Below are 23,165 nucleotides of genomic sequence, written 5' to 3'. Positions count from 1 at the left end.
GCACTGTCATCCAGGCTGGAGTGCAGTGGTGCCATCTTAGCTCACTGCAACCACTGCCTCCCAGGTTCAAGCAATTCTCCTGCCTCAGCCTCCTGAGTAGCTGGGATTACAGATATCCACTGCCACACCTGGCTAATTTTTTGTGTTTTTAGTAGAGACAGGGTTTCACTATGTTGACCAGGCTGGTCTCGAACTCCTGACCTCAGGTGATCTGCCCACCTCGACCTCCCAAAGTGCTGCAATTACAGGCATGAGCCATTGCACCTGGCCACATTTGTGATTCTTACTCACTTACAGCTTGAGTGATTTCCACTATGGAAGCAGTCGGGAATTGGCTCACTTGGGTCTATGTACCAGTGTAGTAGTGGGGCCACACATAGACCAGGTGTGATCACTCTCAGTAAATACTTCATGCCCATTTGAGGGGTAGTGTGGCAATTCAGGAGGGAATTCTGAAATGTCCAGTAGGGCGGAGTCAGTGGCAGGAAATGTGTATTTTTGAAACAGGGTCTTGCTCTGTAATGCAGGCTGGGGTACAGTGGTGTGATCATGGCTCACTGCAGCCTCAACCTCCTCAGATCAAGCAATCCTCCTGCTTCAGCCTCCCAATTAGCTGGGACCACAGGCACACACCAGCACACTTGGCTATCACCACATTTCTGTTGCTCATACAAGGGTCATTCATGATGAAATAACCATCACCACCACCCCAGTCAAAAGCAAAAATAAAGCTCTTTCCTGAAGAGTAAATTGTGCATAAGAGTTTTATTTATTTATTTATTTATTTATTTAATTTGAGGCAAAGTCTTGCTCTGTTGCCCAGGCTGGAGTGCAGTGGTGCAATCTCGGCTCACCACAACCTCTGCCTCCTAGGTTCAAGTGATTCTCTTGCCTCAGCTTCCTGAGTAGCCGGGACTACAGGGGCACGCACCCCATGCTGGGCTAATTTTTGTATTTTTAGTAGAGATGGGGGTTTCACTATGTTGGCCAGGCTGGTCTCAAACTCCTGACCTTGTGATCTGCCCACCTTGGCCTCCCAAAGTGCTGAGATTACAGGTGTGAACCACCACACCTGGCCAAGAGTTTTGTTTTTTTTTTCTGAGATGGAGTCTCGCTCTGTTGCCCAGACTGGAGTGCAGTGACATAATCTCAGCTCACTGCAACCTCTGCCTCCTGCGTTCAAGCAATTCTCCTGCCTCAGTCTCCCAAGCAGCTGGGATTACAGGTGTGTGCCACCACGCCCAGTAAATTTTTTTTGTATAGTTAGTAGAGGCAGGGTTTCACCATGTTGGCCAGGATGGTCTTGATCTCCTGACCTGGTGATCTGTCCACCTCAGACTCCCAAAGTGCTGAGATTATAGGTGAAGAGTCTGTTTTAATACTTTTTTTTTTTTTTTGACATGGAGTATTGCTCTGTAACCCAGGCTACATGGTATGATTTCGGCTCACTGCAGCCTCTGCCTCCTGAGTTCAAGCAATTTTTCCACTTCAGCCTCTCAAGAAGCAGGGACTACAGGCATGTGCCACCATCCCTGGCTAATTTTTGTATTTTTGGTAGAGACAGGCTTTCACCCTGTTGGCTAGGCTGGTCTCAAACTCCTGATCTCAAGTAATTCATTTGCTTCAGCCTCTCAAAGTGCTGGGATTACAGGTATGAGCCACTGCCCTGGTCTGCTTTTTTTTTTTTTTTTTTTTGAAAGGGAGTCTCACTCTGTCACCCAGGCTGGAGTGCAGTGGGGGGCCCCTCAGCACTTTGGGAGGCTGAGGTGGGCAGATCACCTGAGGTTAGGAGTTCAAGACCAACCTGGTAGAGAGTGGGACGTCCGGCTTCTGAGCGGTAACCTTTGTTGCGCTAACAACGAAAAAGAATTAAATATGGGTGATGTTGAGAAAGGCAAGAGGATTTTTATTCAGAAATGTTCCCAATGTCACACCGTGGAAAAGGGAGGCAAGCACAAGACTGGGCCTAATCTCCATGGTCTCTTTGGGCGGAAGACAGGTCAGGCCTCTGGATTCACTTACACTGAAGCCAATAAGAACAAAGGCATCATCTGGGGAGAGGATACACTGATGGAATATTTGGAGAATCCCAAGAAGTATATCCCTGGAACAAAAATGATCTTTGTCGGCATTAAGAAGAAGGGAGAAAGGGAAGACTTAATAGCTTATCTCAAAAAAGCTACTAATGAGTAATAATTGGCCACTGCCTTATTTATTATGAAACAAATGTCTCATGACTTTTTTATGTGTACCATACTTTAATAGATCTCATACACCAGACTTTACATCATGAATGACTGACAGAATATTTTGTTGGGCAGTCCTGATTTAAAACTAAGACTGGCTTGTGGTTAAATGAATATGTTCAGTTTTTGGATTTTAATAATAATTCCAATTTAGTAAATTCTATCACTGTTTACCCCTTCTAAAGATATGATTAGACTTCGTTAGTAATGTTAAACTTTTCACAAAGATGGTGAGTGCCATCTTCAAACTTACTGGAGATTGGTTTTATATTTAGATTTATATAACTGGTTATGTGAATATATTTAAATATGGGGGAAATTCCTTCACTGTCTCAGAACCAAGCAAGATTCACCTGTGTTTTGTGTTCATTTGCCTCTTAAAGGCAAGGGTTGAAGATAAATGGGTAACAATGGCTGTATTTTTGGCCTTAACTATGCCAATCTAATTAAAATTCCCTGTATTTAAAAAAAAAAAAAAAAAAAAAAAAAAAAAGACCAACCTGGTGAACATAGCAAAACCCCATCTCTACTAAAAATAAAAAAATTAGCTGGCACAATGGTTCAGGTCTGTAATCTCAGCACTTTTGGAGGCTGAACCAGGCGGATAACTTGAGCTCAGGAGTTTCAGACCAATCTGGGCAACATGGTAAAACCTCATGCCTACTAAAAATACAAAAATTAGCTGGCCGCGGTGGCGTGCGCCTGTAGTCTCAGCTACTCGGGAGGCTGAGGCAGGAGAATTGCTTAAACCAGGGAGGCAAAAGTTGCAGTGAGTCAAGATCGTGCCTCTGCACCTCAGCCTGGGCAACAGAGCAGGAATCTGTCTCAGAAAAATAAAAAATAAAAAATAAATGTTTGTTTTGGCCAGAGGCAGTGGCTCATGGCTATGATACCAGTACTTTGGGAGGCTGAGGCAGGAGGAGGATCACTTGAACCCAGGAGTTAGAGACCAGTCTGGGTAACACAGCAAAACTCTGTCTCTACAAAAAAATTTAAAAATCAGCTGGGTGTGGCTGGGCATGGTGGCTCACGCCTGTAATCCCAGCACTTTTTTTGTTGTTTATAGAGATGGGGTTTCACCATCTTGGCCAGGCTGGTCTTGAACTCCTGACCTCATGATCCACCCATCTCATCCCAGCACTTTGAGAGGACATCAGGTGGATCACTTGAGGTCAGGAGTTTGAGACCAGCCTGGCCAATATGGTGAAACTATGTCTCTACTAAAAATACAAAAATTAGCAGGGCATGGTGGTGAGAACCTGTAGTCCCAGCTACTTGGGAGAATGAGGCAGAAGAATTGCTTGAACCTGGGAAGTGGAGCCTGCAGTGAGCTGAGATTTTGCCAGTGCACTCCAGCCTGGGCAACAATTCAAGACTCTGTCTCAAAAAAACAATCAGCTGGGCAGGGTGGTGACCCCCTGTAGTCCCAGCTACTGGGAGGCTAAGAGACTGAGGTGGGAGGATTGTTTGAGCTGTGGGAAGGTCAAGGCTGCAGTGAGCTGAGATCCTACCACTGCACTCCTGCCTAGGGGATGGTGCAAGATCCTGTCTCAAAGAAAAAAAGAAAAATAATTGGTTTGATTTCTCATTAGAGTATAGGCTCTGAAGTTACATTTGTATGAGTTATGTATACTTCATATATACACATAAAAATTTATTCATCTTGGCCATGTCTACCAGTCAGACTACCAGGGGCATTACGTATGGTGGAATCACAATTTACTATTTCAGTGAATGGATACATTCCTCACTGTGAACTAGTTTTTATTCAGAGCTATTAGTTGCTGCAATGACATCAGACCTCTGAAAACCATGGGGTGTCTTAGGAAACTGTTAGAGGGCTTGTTATAGTACTTGGACTTGTGGTTGGTGATTTTGGGGAGGGTCCAAGGACAGGGGTATGTTCTGGATTGGTGTTGTACTAATGCAGGGGCAACTCAGATATTATTTTGATAATTTTAGGTCAGGCACAGTGGCTCTCGCCTGTAATCCCAGCGCTTTGGGAGGCTGAGGGAGGCGGATCACATGAGGCCAGCTAAGCAATATCCTTTTGCAGGCAAAAGGATATCGTTTAGCTGGTTTGCTACAGAAATTAAAACTCTTGGGCCGGACACAGTGGCTCATGCCTGTAATCCTAGCACTTTGGGAGGCCGAGGTGGGTGGATCACCTGAGGTCAGGAGTTCTAGACCAGCCTGGCCAACATGGTGAAACCCCATCTCTACTAAAAATACAAAAAATTAGCCAGGCGTGGTGGCAGTCACCTGTAATCCCAGCTACTTGAGAGCCTGAGGCAGGAGAATCACTTGAACCCGGGAGGTGGAAGTTGCAGTGAGTCGAGATCGTGTCACTACACTCCAGCCTGAGCAACAAGAGTGAAACTCTGTCACAAAAAAGAAAAAAGAAAAAAAAAAATGCCAGGTGCGGTGGCTCATGCCTGTAATCGCAGCACTTTGGGAGGCTGAGGCGGTAGTGATCACGAGGTCAGGAGTTTGAGACCAGCCTAGCCAAGATGGTGAAACCCTGTCTCTACTAAAAATACAAAAATTAGCCGGGCGTGGTGGTGGGCGCTTGTAATCCCAGCTACTCAGGAGGCTGAGGCAGGAGAATCGCTTGAACACAGGAGGTGGAGGTTGCACTGAGCTGAGATTGTGCCACTGCACTCTAGCCTGGGCAACAGAGCAAGACTCTGTCTCGAAAAGAAAAGAAAATGACAACTCTTGATCCCTGAGACTGCTAATTCCGATTGCGTGCATGTGCTTAACAAATACCTCCGCACCCTGGGCTGGGAAGCTGGCTATTTTGTGTAGAGCAAATACAGCAGGCATGATGTAGCAGGAACTCAGATGATAACGAACTGGACGCGTGTTTCTCCTGCAGCGAAGGTCATGGTGCTGACAGCCTCTGCCTTGCACTTTGTCCCCCGGAACCAGGCCTGCGGCCAGTCCTGCCTCCTGGAAAGCCCACGCGCGTGAGAGGACCTGATGCGGAACGGAGACCCCATCCTCTCCGTGGCTCCCCAAGAGCCGGCGGCACAGGCTGTCCGCGCTCCTTGAGCCAGGTCAGTTCTCAGGCCCACAGATCTCGTTCTCCCAGCAGAAAACGATCTTTATTTTCTCCTCTTGCTTCGGTCTTGAAGCGGGGCGTCGTTTGGGCTCATGTTGCGGCGCTCAGCGGCCTCAGACGTCAGCTGCCTCCAGGGCCTCAGGAGCAGTGGCTGGGGCCTGCCCTCCTGCGCCCGGAGGCCTCGGCCCCGCCCTGCACACAGCGGGCCACAGTGGCGTCCGGGCCGCAATGGCGTCCGGGCGCGGGGCCCCGCCCTGTCGCGGTCCCTGCCTCCTTCGGTTCCTTGGGGAAGCTGGACTGCGCTGTGTCTTCCTGAAGAAGGTTGGGGGAAGGGTCCTGCCCGCAGACATGATGGCAGCCGGCAGCCAGCAGCAGGCAGCCGGGTGGGATGCGCGGGGGTGGGATGCCCGGGGCTAGGGCCGAGCCACCGCCTGACACACCAGGAGCTGCGAGGCTTCGGGAAGCGCAGTGGGCGATCTACAGGCGGGCCCCCCTCGGAGGCCCCGCCCAGGGAGCACTGCGGCAGTTTCCATGGTGATGGTCAACAAGCCTGAAAGTGCCTCAGCTACTACGGCCACGTACCCTGCTTTTCTTTTTCCCTTCTCCGAGAGACCACTGAGGTGCGGGCTGTGAGATCGGGAGCGTACAGCCTTTGAGGCCGAGGTGAGGGGCGGCCGGCGGGCAGGGCCAGGTCTGAGGTTGAGGTCTGCACCACCGCACCGAGAGGGGACCGGGCTTGCTGGGGGTGGGGACGGTGGGGCTGGGATTTGGGATCAGGGCGAATCGTGGCAGAGAGAAACCAGAGGATTCTTGACCCTAGTGCGGGAGCGGCCAGCCCACCCTAGAGAGGCGAAACAATGGCAGCCGGAAGGAAACGAGTCTGAAGAAGCGCTTCCTCTGGGCAGGGATACTGGGGGAGTCCTGGATGAGTGGCCCAGGACGTAGGAGGCATGAGAGGTCTGCACCCACCTGCAAGGATATCTTCATGATTATTGAGTTGTGGTGAGAAAAGAGGCTGTTTTTAGTTTATATTTTAAGGCGGTACATTCACATACTTAACAGTCAGAAACTTGCACCAGGCCTTATTACTCAAAACTCTCTTTCCCCAGTTCCTTCTTTCTGAGGAAATAGTTTCAAATCTTTGAACTTTTTCAAAACTTTGAACTTTTTTCTCCGGAAATTTCCTTTCTCGTACATCGACAGCTCTTCCCTGTGTTCTTCCTTCATTAGCTTTACTAAGTTTGTATACTTTGGTGGCAAATATTTATTTATAAATAGAAATGGGGGTCTCACTATGTTGTTCAGGCTGGTCTTGAACTCCTGGACTCAAATGATTCTCCTACTTTGGCTTCCCAAAGTGCGAGGATTGCAGGCTGAACCACTGCCTCCCGCCTAAATATTTGCTCATTGATTTCCTTTGCCTCCTGGTTTTACTTTTCTGCTGTGTGTGTGTAGTAGTCAGCCATTTGTTTTTTCTTTCTCCTTTCTAGTCATACTCTTAAATACATTTTGCACTGGTCAACATTTTGCACAGGTTTGATTCCTTTTCAAACCTCATCATGGAAAGAACTTGAATTTAGCAGATTCGGGATGAATGCAGGCCTTTGTGTTTTTTTTTTTTTTTTTTTTTTTTGAGATGGAATCTCCCTCTGTCGCCTAGCCTGGAGTGCAGTGGCGTGATTTTGGCTCACTGCGATCTCCCCTTCCTGGGTTCAAGCAATTCTCCTGCTTCAGCCTCCCAAGTAGTTGGGATTACAGCCACGTGCCACCACACCCAGCTAATTTTAGTATTTTTAGTAGAGATGGGGTTTTGCCATGTTGGCCAGGCTGGTCTTGAACTCCTGACCTCGAGTGATCCACCTGCCTCAGCCTCCGCAAAGTGGTGGGATTACAGGCGTGAGCCACTGCACCCAGCCCCATATATTTATTTTAAGAAATATACCCTTGTGTATTGTTGGTAAGAATGTAAAATGGGCTGGGCGTGGTGGCTCATGCCTGTAATCCCAGCACTTTGGGAGGCCGAGGTGAGTGGATCACGAGGTCAAGAGATCGAGACCATCCTGGTCAACATGGTGAAACCCCGTCTCTACTAAAAATACAAAAAATTAGCTGGGCGTGGTGGTGCGTGCCTGTAATCCCAGCTACTCGGGAGGCTGAGGCAGGAGAATTGCTTGAACCCAGGAGGCGGAGGTTGCGGTGAGCCGAGATCGCGCCACTGCACTCCAGCCTGGGTAACAAGAGCGAAACTCCATCTCAAAAAAAAAGAATGTAAAATGGTACAGCAACTGTGGAAAACAGTATGGCAGTTCCTCAAAAAATTACATACAGAATTGCTGTGTGATCCAGTAGTACTTCTTCTTGGTCTGTATCCACGATAAATGAAAGTGGGGACTCAAACAGTTATTTGCACATCCACGTTCATAGCAGCATTATTCGCAATAGTCACAAGGTAGAGGCAACTCCAGTGTGCATTGGTAGATGAATGAATAAATAAAATGTGTCATATGTAGTAGAATATCATTCAGCCTTAGGATAGAAAATTTTGGCTGGGTGCAATGGCTCACACGGGTAATCTCAGCACTTTGGGAGGCCAAGGTGGGCAGATTGCTTGAGTTCAGGAATTCAAGACCAGCCTAGGCAACATAGTGAGATCCTGTTTCCACAAAAAATGAAATAAAATAAAAAATACAAAAATTAGCTGGGCATGGTGGCATGTGCCTGTAGTCCTAGCTATTCTGGAAGCTGAAGTAGGAGGATTGCATGTGCCTTGGAGGTCTAGGCTGCAGTGAGCCATGATTGCACCGCTGTACTCCAGCCTGAGTGACAGAGTGAGACTCCATCTCTTCAAAAAATAAAAATAAGATGACCAAGCACAGTGGCTCATGCCTGTAATTCCAGCACTTTGGGAGGCTGAGGTGGGCGTCGAACTCCTCACCTCAGGTGATCCGCCCACCTCGGCCTCCCAAAGTGCTGGGATTACAGGCATGAGCTGCTGCACTTGACCATTTTGAGGTGTTTTTTTTTTTTAAATAAAGGTATAAAGTTTAAATTGAGGCTTTCTTTTTATACATATATACATATATCTCCAGTTTTTTCAATGTCTGTTGAAAGACTACTTTCCCTTCTTTGTTTTTTTGAGACAGAGTCTTTGCTCTGTTGCCTAGGCTAGAGTGCAGTGGCGCGATCTCGGGTCACTGCAACCTCTGCTTCCCAGGTTTAAGTGATTCTCCTGCCTCAGCCTCCCAAGTAGCTGGGATTACAGGTGCCCACCACAGCGCCTGGCTAATTTTTGTATTTTTAGTAGAGATAGGATTTCACCATCTTGGACAGGCTAGTCTTGACCTTATGATCCACTCGCCTTGACCTCCCAAAGTGCTGGGATTACAGGTGTGAGCCACCGTGCCCAGCCTATTTTCTCTCTTGAATTGCCTTTGCACTGTTGTCAAAAATCACATGGCTGGCTGGGCGTGGTGGTTTATGCCTGTAATCCCAGCAGTTTGGGAGGCTGAGGTAGGCGGATCACGAGGTCAAGAGATTGAAACCACCCTGGCCAACATGGTGAAACCCTGTCTCTACTAAAAATACAAAAAACTTAGCCAGGTGTGGTGGCACGTGCCTGTCATCCCAGCTACTTGGGAGGCTGAGGCAGGAGAATTGCTTGAACCCAGGAAGTGGAGGTTGCAGTGAGCCAAGATCCTGCCATTGCATTCTATCCTGGAGACAGAGCGAGACTCCATCTCAAAAAAAAAAAAAAAAAAAAAAAATCATATGGCCACGTTCATGTGGGTCTAAATCTGGACTCTGTTCTCTTCTACTGGTTCATATCTGTATCTTTTCAGTTATGCTGTGCTGTTTTCATAATTTTAACTTCATGCTAATTCCTAAAATTGTGTAGTAGGAGTTCATCAGTCTTATTAACCTTTTAATTATTTGGGTATTCTAGTTTCTCCCGCCTTTTCTTTCTTTTTTTTTTTTTTTTGAGACAGGGTCTTACTCTGTCACCCAAGCTAGAGTGCAGTAGAATTAATCACGATTATGGCTCACTCCCACCTCAACCTCTCATGCTCAAGTGATTCTCCCACCACAGCCCCCCTCCAAGTAGCTGGGACTGTAGGCACACATTATCATTGCCAGCTAATTTTTGTATTTTTTGTAGAGACAGGGTTTTGCCATGCTGCCCAGGCTAGTCTCTAACTCCTGAACTCAAGCCATCCACCTGCCTTTACTCTGAGTGCTGGGATTACAGGCATGAGCCACCACACCCAGCCTTCCCTGCCTTTTTTTCCTCTCTCTTTCCCTTTTTCTTTTTCTCTCTCTCCTTCCCTCCTTCCCTCCTTCCTTCCTTCCTTCGTCCTTCCTTCCTTCTTTCCTTTCTTTCTCTTTGTCTCTTTGTTTCCTTCTTTCTTTCCTTTCTCTCTTTCCCTCTTTCTTTGTTCTTTCTCTCTTTTCTTTTTTTCCTTTTTGAGACAGGGTCTCATTCTTGTCACCTAGGTGGGAGTGCAGTGACATGATGATCTTGACTCACTGCAACCTCTGCCTCCTGGTTCAAGTGATTCCCCTGCCTCAGCCTCCCTAGTAGCAGGGATTACAGGCACATGCCACCGTGCCTGGCTAATTTTTGTATTTCTAGTAGAGATGCGGTTTCACCATGTTGACCAGGCTGGTCTCAAAATCCTGCCCTCAAGTGATCCACCCACCTCAGTCTCCCAAAGTTCTGGGATTATAGGCATGAGCCACTGTGCCTGGTCTTCCCCTGCCTTTACATATAAATTTTAGGCTAAGTTTGTTTATAAAATATCTTGCTATGGTTGGCCATGTAGGCTTATGCCTGTAATCTGAGTGCTTTGGGAGGTAGAGGTGGGAAAATAGAAGTCAGGGGTTCAAGACCAGTCTGGGCAATGTCTGTACGAAAAAATATTTTAAAATTTAGCCGGGTGCGGTGGCTCACACCTGTAATCCCAGCACTTTGGGAGGCCGAGGCGGGTGGATCACGAGGTCAAGTGATCGAGACCATCCTGGTCAGCATGGTGAAACCCCGTCTCTACTAAAAATACAAAAAATTAGCTGGGCATGGTGGCACGTGCCTGTAACCCCAGCTACTCAAGAGGCTGAGGCAGGAGAATTGCCTGAACCCAGGAGGCGGAGGTTGCGGTGAGCCGAGATCGAGCAATTGCACTCCAGCCTGGGTAACGAGCGAAACTCAGTCTCAAAAAAAAAAAAAAATTTAGCTGGATGTGGTGGCATATGCTTGTAGTCCTAGCTACTTGGGACGCTCAGGCGTGAGGATTGCGTGAGCTCAGAAGTTTGAGGTTATAGTGAGCTATGCTAACGCCAGTACACTGTACCCTAGTCGGGGCAACGGAGTGACACACTGTCTCTAAAAAAAAAAACCAAAAAAAACTTGCTGTGATTTTGATAGGAAACATTAAATTTATATATTGATTTGTATTTTGGAGATCATTGATATTTTTATTATATTGAGTCCTCTTTTTTTTTTTAAGAGACAGAGTCTCACTATGTTGCCCAGGCTGGAGTGCAGTGGCTATTCACAGGTGTGATCCCACTACTGATCAGCCTGGTAGTTTTGACCTGCTCCATTTCTGACCTGGGCTGGTTCACCCCTCCTTAGGCAACCTGGTGGTCCCCCGCTCCAGGGAGGTCACCATATTGATGCCGAACTTAGTGCGGACACCCGATTGGCATAGCTCACTACAGCCCAGAGCTGGACTAAAGCGATCCTCCAGCCTCAGCCTCCTGAGTAGCCTGGAGTACTGACACGCACCACTGAGCCCAGCTATACTGAGTCTTCTAATCTGTTAACATAGTAAATCTCTTCATTTGCTTAGATTTTCCTGAATTTATTTTGTAAGCATTTTGTAGTATTCAGCGTACAGATTGTGTTCAGCATACAAGTCTGATATGTGTTTGTTAGATTTATAGCTAAGTGTGCTTGCTTCGACAGCATATATACTAAATTGGAATGATACAGAGATTAGCAATTTAAAGTGTTTTTAAGGCTGGGCGCGGTGGCTCACGCCTATAATCCCAGCACTTTGGGAGGCCGAGGTGGGTGGATCACGAGGTCATGAGATCGAGACCATCCTGGTCAACAAGGTGAAACCCCGTCTCTACTAAAAAATACAAAAATTAGCTAGGCATGGTGGTGCACGCCTGTAGTCTCAGATACTTGGGAGGCTGAGGCAGGAGAATTGCTTGAACCCAGGAGGCGGAGGTTGCGGTGAGCCGAGATCGCGCCATTGCACTCCAGCCTGGGTAACAAGAGCGAAACTCCGTCTCAAAAAAAAAAATAAAATAAAATAAAATAAAAATAAAGTGTTTTTAAAATTTATAGCTAAGTAATTTTTTCAGTTATTGCAAATGGTGTTATTTTTAATTTAGGTGTCAACATTTTATTGGTAATATATAAAAATACAGTTGATTTTTTAGTTGAGCTTATGTTCTATGTATGACCTTTCTAAACTTACTTGTTCTAGATTTTTTTCTTTTTTGAGACAGTTTTGCTCTTGTCGCCCAGGCTGGAGTGCAATGGTGCGATCTCTGCTCACTGCAACCTCTGCCTCCCAGAGTCAAGCACTTCTCTTGCCTCAGCCTCCTGAGTAGCTGGGATTACAGGTGTCTGCCACCACGCCCAGCTAATTTTTATATTTTTGGGAGAGATGAGGTTTTACCATGTTGGCCAGGCTGGTCTTGAACTCTTGACCTTGGGTGATCCACCCACCTCGGCCTCCCAAAGTATTGGGATTACAGGCATGAGCCACTGTGCTCAGCCTAGTTTTTTTTTTTTTTTATATTCTGGGATATAGTTAAGTTACCTGAAAACAGTTTGTTCTCTTTTGGTTTTTGTGTTCTCTTTAGGACTTTTTTTCTTTTTCTTTCTTTCTTTTTTTTTTTTTGCCAACTAGAATAACCAGTTTACTTTTTAGGATTTATTAGCCAGGTCTAAGGCATTGCTCATTCTAGGGCGAATTATTCCCCACTACTAAGGCTAGATCTTCCTGAGTACTTTACCCAACGGGCCATGGATCATGACAGTTTCTTTTCTTTCTTTTGAGACCGAATCTCTCTCTGTTGTCCAGGCTGGAGTGCAGTGGCGCGATCTCAGTTCACTGCAACCTCTGCCTCCCAGGTTCAAGTGATTCTCCTGCCTCAGCCTCCAGACTAGCCGGGATTACAGGCATGTGCCACCATGCCCAGCTAATTTTTGTATTTTTAGTAGAGACGGGGTTTCACTATGTTGGCCATACTGGTCTTGAACCGCTGACCTCAAGTGATCCGCCTACCTTGGCCTCCCAAGGTGCTGGGATTACAGGTGTGAGCCACTGTGTTCAGCCTGAATTGTGACATTTTAAATCTGCCTGGTAGGAACAGGCACTATTCCATGCCCTGTGTGAGCCCTGGACACTATTCCCTCTAATCTTTTTAGATGGTTCTTTTCCCAGATATGGGTAATGTGCTTACACTCATGTGCTGATCGGTACACTGCTGCACACTCATGGGGGATGCTGCTGGTCTCTGGGGTTTTCTCTTCATGCAGCTCTTTCCTCTCTGGTGCTGCGTTCTATGAGTTCTAGCTGCCTGTGTCTCCCCAGACTCTCAAATCTATCTTTTCAACTCAAGGAGTCTGCCAGACTCTGCCTTAGTCATTTATATATATATATATTTTTTTTTTTTTTTTGAGACAGAGTCTCGCTCTGTCGCCCAGGCTGGAGTGCAATGGCGTGCTCTCGGCTCACTGCAACCTCCGCCTCCCAGGTTCGAGCAATTCTCCTGCCTTAGCCTCCCAAGTAGCTGGGATTATAGATGTGCACCACCATGCCCGGCTTATTTTTATATTTTTAAGTAGAGACTGGGTTTCACCATTTTGGTCAGGCTGGTCTCAAACTCCTGACCTCGTGATCACTACCGTCTCAGCCTCCCAAAGTGCTAGGATTACAGGACGTGAGCCACTGCGCCCGGCTTCATTTTTCTTTATAGCACATTCTATAAACTACTCAAGTCAGCAAGCTGGGGCACTTGTAGGACTTACCTCATTTGTTTCCTATCTCTCAGGGATTACTCTTTGTTGTCTGATGTTCAGGGTCTTGGAAACCATTTTTATCCTTATATTTTGTCAAAAATTTCTTTTTTCAGGTAGGAAGGTTAACCTGGTCCCTGTTACTCAATCCGTCTTGTTCAGAAGTGGATACTTGAAGATGGGGCATTAAGCATTCATTTAATCTCTTATGAATTCTAACAATAATTCTAATAATAAAAGTACAGTTGGCCAGGCTCAGTGACCCATACCTGTAAATCCCAGCACTTTGGGAGGCCGAGGCAGGCAGATCACAAGGTCAATGGTTCGAGACCAGCCTGACCAACGTGGTGAAACCCCGTCTCTACTGAAAATACAAAAATGAGCTTGGCATGGTGGCATGTCCCTGTAATCCCAGCTAGTTGGGAGGCTGAGGCAGGAGAATCGCTTGAACCTGGGAGACGGAGGTTGTGGTGAGCTGAGATTGTGCCACTACACTCCAGCCTGGGCAACAGAATGAGTCTTTGTCTCAAAAAATAAATAAATAATATCAGCCAGGTGTAGTGGCACACACCTGTAATCCCAGCTACTTGGGAGGCTGAGGCAGGAGAATCACTTGAACCCAAGAGGTGGAGAGTGCAGTGAGCCAAGATTGTGCCATTGCATTCCAGCCTGGGCAAAAAGAGCTAAACTTTGTCTCAAAAAAAAAAGAGTACAGTTGACCCTTAAATAATACAGGTTTGACCTGTGTGGGTTCATGTATACGTAGATTTTTTTCTTTTTTAAGGAGATAGGGTCAGCTGGGCACAGTGGCTCATGCCTGTAATCCTAGCACTTTGGGAGGCCGAGGCAGGTAGATTACCTTAGGTCGGAAGTTCAAGACCAGCCTGGCCAACATGGAGAAACCCCATCTCTACTAAAAATACAAAATTAGCCAGACATGGTGGTGCATAATTCCAGCTACTGGGGAGGCTGAGGCAGGAGAGTCACTTGAACCTGGGAGGCGGAGTTTGCGGTAAGCTGAGATCACACCATTGCACTCAAGCCTCAGCAACAACAGGTAAACTCCGTCTCAAAATAAATAAATAAATAAAAGGAAATTTGTGAAGCTGCTATTGCAGCTATGCCTGCAGGTTCAAGAAACCTTGCACTTTTTTGGGAATTATTTTTTATCTCATACTGAAAATGCATCTTTTGTGTGGGTACAGGATTGTTATAAGAAAGGCATACCTATAGACGCTAGTATCATTAGAGAAAAGTAAAGTATGACAGTAAAGCAAAAGGAAGATGAAGGCTCTAAAGCTGGAGAATTTTATGCCAGCAAAGTATGGTTTGATGATTTTTTTTTTTTGAGGCGGAGTTTCACTGTTGTTACCCAGACTTGAGTGCAATGGCGCGATCTCGGCTCACCGCAACCTCCGCCTCCTGGGTTCAAGCAATTCTCTTGTCTCAGCCTCCCGAGTAGCTGGGATTACAGGCACGCACCACCATGTCCAGCTAATTTTTGTATTTTTAGTAGAGACGGGGTATCACCTTGTTGACCAGGATGGTCTCAATCTCTTGACCTCGTGATCCACCCGCCTCAGCCTCCCAAAGTGCTGGGATTATAGGCGTGAGCCACCGCGCCCAGCTGGTTTGATGATTTTAGAAATAGGTTTGGTTTAAAAATATCAAGATAACAAGAGAATCAACTTCTGCCCAAGAGGCAGCAGACAACAAGTTCCCAGACACCATTAAGAAAATAATTGAGGAGAAAGGATATCTGCTTGAACAGGGTTTTAATGCAAATGAAAGAGCCCTATTCTGGAAAAAAATGCCACAAAGGACATTTATTAGTAAAGAAGAGGTGAGTGCTTCCAAACCAGTGCCAGATGATGAAGAAGAAGTAGAAGAAGCAGTATTAGGAAACACTGACATTTGACAATCTGGCAGAAGGGTTCCAATTATTCAGGACTTCTTTCAACTTCTTTTATAACATGGACCCTTCTATGATACTAGCGCTGAAACTAAAGCAAATGGTGGAAGGAGGATTGGTACCATATTGAAACATTTTTAGAGAAATGAACATGTGAAAAAGCCAGGCACAAATTACAATGTACTTCCATAAAGTTACACCCAGTTTGCCTGCCTCTCCTGCTGCCTCCCCCTTCCACTTCCTCCATCTCTTCTACCTCTGCCACCCTTGAGACAGCAGGACCAAACCTTTCTCTTCCTTGTCAGCCTACTCAACATGAAGATGACAATAATTGATACCTTTATGACAATCTACTTCCTATTAAGGAATAGTAAATAGATTTTCTTTTTTCTTTTTTTTTTTTTTTTTTGAGACAGAGCTTCGCTCTTGTTACCCAGGCTGGAGTGCAATGGCGCGATCTCGGCTCACTGCAACCTCTGCCTCCTGGGTTCAGGCAATTCTCCTGCCTCAGCCTCCCGAGTAGCTGGGAGTACAGGCATGCGCCACCACCGCGCCCGGCCCTGTAAATAGATTTTCTCTTTATGATTTTCTTTCTTTCTTTCTTTCTTTTTTTTTTTTGAGATAGAATTTCATTCTGTCACCTAGGCTGGAGTGCAATGGTGCAACTTGGCTCAGCACAATCTCCGCCTCCTGGGTTCAAGTGATTCTGCTGCCTCAGCCTCCTGAGTAGCTTACAGTACAGGTGCATGCCACCACGACTAGCTAATTTTTATAATTTTAGTAGAGATGAGGTTTCACCATATTGGTCAGGCTGGTCTCAAACTCCTGACCTGAGATGATCCACCGGCCTTGGCCTCCCAAAGTACTGGGATTACAGGCATGAGCGACCATGCCTGGTCTTTTCTGGGTCTTCTGTTGCCCAGTCTGGAGTGCAGTGCTGCGATCTCAGCTCACTAACCTCTGCCTCCCAGGTTCAAGCAATTTTCCTGCCTCAGCCTCCTGAGTAGCTGGGATTACAGGTGCCTGCCACCATGCCTGGCTAATTTTTGTATTTTTAGTAGAGATGAGGTTTCACCATGTTGGCCAGGCTGGTCTTGAACTCCTGACCTCATGATCTGCTTGCCTCAGCCTCCCAAAGTTCTGCAATTACAGGCATGAGCCACCATGCCCGGCCATGATCTTCTTGATAATAGTTTCTTTTTTCTAGCTTACTTCATTGTCAATACAGTATATAGTATGTATATCATAGAAATATGTTTTTTTTTTTTTTTTGAGACGGAGTTTCGCTCTTGTTACCCAGGCTGGAGTGCAATGGCGCCATCTGGGCTCACCGCAACCTCCGCCTCCTGGGTTCAGGCAATTCTCCTACCTCAGCCTCCTGAGTAGCTGGGATTACAGGCATGCGCCACCATGCCCGGCTAATTTTTTGTATTTTTAGTAGAGACGGGGTTTCACCACGTTGACCAGGATGGTCTCGATCTCTTGACCTCGTGATCCAACCGCCTCGGCCTCCCAAAGTGCTGGGATTACAGGCGTGAGCCACCGTGCCCGGCCCCAGAAATATGTTTTAATTGGCTGTTTATGTTATTGGTAAGGCGTCTGGTCAACTAGGCTATTAGTATTTAAATTTTTGGGGAGTCAGAAGTTAGTTACACATGGATTTTCTTTCTTTTTTTTTTTTTTAAAGAGACGGGGTCTTGCTATGTTGCTCATGCTGGAGTGCAGTGGCTATTCACAGGCGCGATCCCACTACTAATCAGCCTGGTGGTTTTGACCTGCTCCATTTCTGACCTGGGCTGGTTCACCCCTCCTTAGGCAACCTCGTGGTCCCCCACTCCTGGGAGGTCACCATACTGATGCCGAACTTAGTGTGGACACCCAATCGGCATAGCACACTACAGCCCAGAACTCCTGGGCTCAAGCGATCCTCCCACTTCAGCCTCCCGAGTAGCTGGGAGTACAGGCATGGCCACTGCACCTGGCACACATGGATTTTCAACTGTGAGCAGGGGTCAGTTCCCTTAACCCTTATGTCTTTTTTCTTTTTTGAGACAGAGTCTCACTCTCACTCAGGCTGAAGTACAATGGCATGGTCTTGGCTCACTACAATCTCTGCCTCCCAGGTTAAAGTGATTCTCCCACCTCAGCCTCCTGAATAGCTGGGACTACAGGCGTCCACCGCCACACCCGGGTAATTTTTGTATTTTTAGTAGAAATGGGGTCTTACTATGTTGGCCAGGCTGGTCTCGAACTCCTGACCTCATGATCTGCCTGCTGATTGGATCACAGGTGTGACCCACCTTGCCTGGCCGAGTCACCTGTAGTGCCTGGTGTGGTGGCTTACATGTGTAATCCCAGCACTTTGGGATGCCAAGGTGGGAGGATTGCTTAAATTCAGGAGTTTAAGACTAGCCTGGGCAACATAGCCAGATCTTGTCTCTACTAAAAATAAAAAAAAATTGGCCAGGCACAGTGGCTCACCCCTGTAATGCCAACACTTTGTGAGGCTGAGGCAGGTGGATCACTTGAGACCAGGAGTTTGAGACTGGCCTGGCCAACATGGCGAAACCCTGTCTCTACTGAAAATACAAAAAGTTGGCTGGGCGTGGTGGTGCATGCCTGTAGTCCCAGCTACTGGGGAGGCTGAGGCAGGAGAATTGCTTGAACTCCAGAGGTAGAGGTTGCAGTGACCCAAGATCACGCCATTACACTCCAGCCTGGGTGACAGAACAAGACTCCATTTCAAACAAATAAATAAAAATAAAAATGAAAAAATGAGCTGGGCATGGTGGTGGATGCCTGTAGTCCCAGCTACTGGGGAGAATGAAGCAGGAGTATCACTTGAGCCCAGGAGATAGAGGCTGCAGTGAGCTGTGATTGCATCACTGCAGTCCAGGCTGGGTGACAGAGTAAGAACATGTCTCCCCCCACACACACAAAAAAAAAACCGGGTATGGTGGTTCATGCCTGTAATCCCAGCACTTTGGGAGGCCAAGCCAGGCAGATCGCCTGAGCTCGGAAGTTCGATACCAGCCTGGGCAACATGGTGAAACCCTGTCTCTACTAAAACATAAAAAGTTAGCCAGGTGTGGCGGTGTATGCCTGTACTCCCAGCTACTCAGGAGACTGAAGCAGGAGAATCACTGGAACCTGGGAGGCGGAGGTTTCAGTGAGCTGAGATTGTGCCACTGCATTCTAGCCTGGCCGACAGAGCAAGACTCCGTCTCCAAAAAAACAGTCAGCTGTATATCAAATGGTACTAAAAAGAGAGAAAACACAAGACACTGGTATTTATTGACATACACAAGTCACAGAGAACAGAAATGGAGTGGATGTTGAAGCCCAGTGATGCATTTATTAGTCAAGTCAGCTCACTATTTAAAGCCAATTTTATAGGAAAACTCTACTTAATTCAGTCTAACATGTAGGTAACCAAGGAACAGTTAACAGCTGTGTTAACTGTTCCAGAAGTGGAACTGTGAGCTTGTGAAATCACTATTTAAAAAAATATTCCTTTTCAGTATTTTGTAATGCTTCAAAATGCATTTTGAACTTATTTCCGTTTGTAGTGTTGTAATGTGCCTCAGCAGTTAACATGTATTGGAGTACTTTCTTTCTTTCTTTCTTTTTTTCTTTCTCCCACCCAAGAAGTGAAGGAACTTTCTTCTTTTCTTTGAGACAGAGTTTTGCTTTTGTTGCCCAGGCTTGAGTGCAAGGGCTCACCGCAACATCTGCCTCCTGGGTTCAAGTGATTCTCCTGCTTCAGCCTCCCAAGTAGCTGGGATTACAGGCATGTGCCACCACACCTGGCTAATTTTGTATTTTTGGTAGAGATGGGGTTTCTCCATGTTGGTAAGGCTGGTTTCGAACTCCTGACCTCAGGTGATCCACTTGCCTCAGTTTCCCAGTTGCTGGGATTACAGGCATGAGCTACCATGCCTGACCTCTTTTTTAAAAATTTAATTTAATTTAATTTTTATTTTATTTATTTTTTATTTTATTTTTTGAGATGGAGTTTTGCTCTTGTTACCCAGGCTGGAGTGCAATGGCACGATATCGGCTCACCGCAACCTCTGCCTCCTGGGTTCAGGCAATTCTCCTGCTTCAGCCTCCTGAGTAGCTGGGATTACAGGCACGCGCCACCATGCCCAGCTAATTTTTTGTATTTTTAGTAGAGACGGGGTTTCACCATGTTGACCAGGATGGTCTCGATCTCTTGACCTTGTGATCCACCTGCCTCGGCCTCCCAAAGTGCTGGGATTATAGGCGTGAGCCACCGCGCCTGGCCCTTAATTTTTATTTTTATGAGACTGAGTCTTACTCTCTTGCCCTGGTTGGAGTGCAGTGGCATGATCTCAGCTCACTGTAACCTCTGCCTCCCAGGTTCAAGCAATTTTCCTGCCTCAGCCTCCTCTGTAGCTGGGATTACAGGCGCCCACCACCACACCCAGCTAAGTTTTGTATTTTTAGTAGAGACAGGGTTTCACCATGTTGGCCAGGCTGGTCTCAAACTCCTGATCTCAAGTGATCTGCCCACCTCAGTGGTACGAGCCACCACACCTGGCCCAAATGTTAATGTAAGTTTTAATTTAAATACTCATGCTTGATTCAGTTATTGGAAACCTTTTTTTTTTTTTGAGATGGAGTCTTACTCTGTTGCCCAGGGTGGGGTGCAGTGGTGTTATCTTGGCTCACTGCAACCTCTGCCTCCTGGGTTCAAGTGATTCTCCTGCTTCAGCCTCCCAAGTAGCCAGGATTACAGGTGTGTGCTACCACACTTGGCTAAATTTTTTGTATTTTTAGTAGAGATGGGATTTCACCATGTTGGCCAGGCTGGTCTTGAACTCCTGGCCTCAGGTGATTTGCCCGGCTTGGCCTCCCAAAGCTTAGCCGGAAAGCTTTTAAGTGCCCAGAATAATTTGAGTATGTGAATGCCTTTTTTAAATAGTAAATTTAATAAAAATCTAATATAGATTATTTCTGATGAAAATTTAGCATCCAAATTTAGATGGCTGTTAAGTGTAAAATAACAGTAGATATCAACGATTTAGAAGAAAATAAGAGCCTCAATCTTTTTTCTTCTTGAGATGGAGTTTTGGTCTTGTCACCCAGGCTGGAGTGCAATGGCACAATCTTGGCTCGCTGCAACCTCTACCTCCTGAGTTCAAGCAATTCTCCTGCTTCAGTCTCCCAAGTAGCTGGGATTACAGGTGCCTGCCAGCATGCCTGGCTAATTTTGTATTTTTAGTAGAAACAAGTTTCACTGTGTTGGTCAGGCTGCTCTCAAACTCCGGACCTCAGGTGATCCACCCGTGTCTCCCAAAGTGTTGGGATTACAGGCGTGAGCCACCATGCCCGGCCCTCTATTTTCTCATCTCTACAGGTGACTGACAACACTTGCACTGTTGTGATCCTACAAGTAATACATTTGGAGGCACATTGTAAACTTCAAAGTTTTCACTATTATTATTTATTATTATTTGAGATGGAATTTCAGTCTTGTCCAGGCTGGAGTGCAGTGGCGTGATCTTGGCTCACTGCAACCTCCACCTCCTGGGTTCAAGAGATTCTCCTGCCTCAGCCTCCCGAGTAGCTGGGATTATAGGTACGAGCCATCAGGCCTGGCTAATTTTGTATTTTTATTAGAGATGGGGTTGGTCAGGCTGGTCTTGAACTCCTGACCTCAGATGATCCACTTACCTTGGCCTCCCAAAGTGCTGGGATTAAAGACGTGAGCCACCGCGCCAGGCCAAAGTTTGCACCATTATTGTAGGAGCACTTGCAAAGCCTGCCAATTGATGGTAGGGTGGAAGAGAAGAGACAACTAGGAGAGAGTTTCTATACCATAAAGTAAACTGCACTGGCTCTGCGAGGAGCAGGAAAGCTGAATGATGAGAGCAAGGACTGGGTGGTACTGCAGGAAATGCTCAATTCCAGTTTCACTTCCTGTGTTCTCACTTTTTCTTTGCCGCAATTTCTTCTTTGTTGGCCAATTCTCTATTCATTTTCCATTTTTTGTACATTCCATGTAAATGTAGCTTTTATGAACTAGAGAGTCTGGCCCCATATTTGATCTTTGACTACTGACAACTCTCAAGCCCCACCTCTCCCCTCCCGTTCTGTCCCACACCTAGGTGGCTGATTTGAAGGCCCAGGTGCTTCCTCCTTTGGCTCTAAAGTCAAGTTCAAGCCACACAGGCCCCAGCATGTGCATTGAAGCCCTCATTTCCGCTCCACCCCTTAACCTTAATAACACCCAAAGCCAGTCTCTTTTCCCTGCTCTCAAGCCATTTTTTTTCTTTTTTTGGAGACAGGGTCTTGCTGTGTTGCTCAGGCTGGAGTGCAGGGGCATGATCACAGCTTACTGCAGCCTAGAACCGTGGGCTCAAGCGATCCTTCCACCTCAGCCTCCCCAGTAACTGGGACCACAGGGATGTGCTACCACGCGCAGCTAATTTTAATTTTTTTTTTTTTTTTTTTTGTAGAGAGGGTAGTGTCACTGTGTTGCCCAAAACTCCTGGACTCAAGTGATCCTCTTTTGGCTTGGCTTCCCAAAGTGCTGGGATTATAGGCATGAGCTGCATGATTATAGGCATGCACCTATAATCCCAGCTACTCAGGAGGCTGAGGCAGGAGAATTGCTTGAACCTGGGAAGCAGAGATTGCAGTGAGTCAAGATTGCACATCAAGCTATTTTTGAAACCGTTTGGTTTCAAACTCCCTGTTCTCTCCACAAAGCCTCATGTGAGTCATAAGCCTTTACATATTCTCTTTGTGTATGTGGGGTGTCACCAGTTTTGAAAATTAAACCAGGTTTTGTGTGGGGAATCTATTGCATATCTTCCGGGTAATATCTAAGATAAACAGAGCAGACATTAAAGTGATAAAAGCATTTTATTCAGTAACCACTGATAGTAGGGGAAAGAGCTGAGCTCCATTCTGCTTTGTGCAGTGATAACTGGGCTTTTTTTTTTTGGTGGTTGGATATTTTATTTTTTTCATTTTCTTTCTGTTTTTTCCAAATCCTCTCCACTGAATGTAGTTGATGGGTGATTTTAAAGGGGGAATGAGGGAGTATGAAGGGTACAAGTGGGGGTTCAGTAAAGTTGGGTAAGTGAAAAATTACAAGGAGCCAGTGTAAATGAGATGAGGCCAGTGGTGTCTGCCTGCTGGCAATGATAAAAGTTAGGATTCTATCCTACCACAGAGATTGAGAGACAGAGGCCTTATCTTTCCTGATAACTACCTTTCAAAGCAATGGCTCCTTGAGAAAGCAATGTTTTTTGAGAAAGACACTTCTGAGTTGTAGGAGATATGTGTGTACACACATGCATATACATAGACAATATGTGTATCACATAAACATCTCAAAGGGACAGAGGAAGGATTCATAATTGTAAATCCTTTTTACTAAATGCTCTAAAAGAGGGAGGTCAGGGGCCTATTGTCAGATGTTGGCAAGAACAGTAAGTTATCCTGGCAGCACTGAGATTTCTCAGGGAGGCATTTTAATGGTGAGGACTGGGGTCATCTTGGAACACAGCCTATGATGCTAGAAGCTATGACAATTTGTCTCTCAGAGCAGAGTTTCGGGCGGAGTTATGTGTAGTTCTCAGTAACTACAACAGTATGTCACTGGAAGATGAAGCCCACACAACTACAGATGTTACCGTTTCTGAGTGAGCTGAGTAACAAACTTACAGTGAGCAATCACCAACAGATAGAAGTGATGTGACTGGTTACTGATCATGACATACATTTGTTATTAATGTAATGACGTGTAGACTGAAGAGCTAGCAGCCAAGCCTGCACTTTATGTGACGACTCACAATTAATATTCTGTGTACCGGCTGGGTGAGGTGGCTCATGCCTGTAATCTCAACACTTTAGAGGCCAAGGCGGGTGGAT

The 23,165-nt window shown here is 46.3% G+C and overlaps 1 protein-coding gene and 1 long non-coding RNA gene across 8 annotated transcripts in view; both read left to right on the top strand.

The window, feature by feature from the left end:
• The window catches only part of LOC105734325 (uncharacterized), a 94,735-nt gene that overhangs the window by 9,372 nt on the left and 62,198 nt on the right, over nt 1-23,165 (top strand). For 3 of the 7 annotated variants that reach the window (XR_010340084.1, XR_010340083.1, XR_010340086.1), the window contains exon 3: nt 5,125-5,305. The exons of 1 other annotated variant lie outside the window; for it this stretch is intronic. This is a non-coding gene — a long non-coding RNA (uncharacterized LOC105734325). Of the gene's footprint in view, nt 1-5,124; nt 5,306-5,750; nt 5,974-21,724; nt 22,002-23,165 lie in introns of those variants that run through there. 3 more of the 7 variants (XR_010340085.1, XR_010340087.1, XR_010340088.1) reach the window with 3 other exon arrangements.
• LOC135271980 (cytochrome c) lies at nt 1,844-2,750 on the top strand. Its single transcript, XM_064370115.1, has one exon. It carries the CDS (start codon nt 1,876-1,878, stop codon nt 2,191-2,193), a length of 318 nt encoding a protein of 105 aa, XP_064226185.1. The 5' UTR covers nt 1,844-1,875; the 3' UTR covers nt 2,194-2,750.

This window comes from Aotus nancymaae, unplaced genomic scaffold, assembly GCF_030222135.1.
Source record: "Aotus nancymaae isolate 86718 unplaced genomic scaffold, 86718_ANA_hifiasm-v0.15.2.pri h1tg000099l, whole genome shotgun sequence".
Classification (NCBI taxonomy): Eukaryota; Metazoa; Chordata; class Mammalia; order Primates; family Aotidae; genus Aotus; species Aotus nancymaae.
Note: the sequence above shows the minus strand (reverse complement) of the source record. Positions and strands in the feature narration are given on the sequence as shown.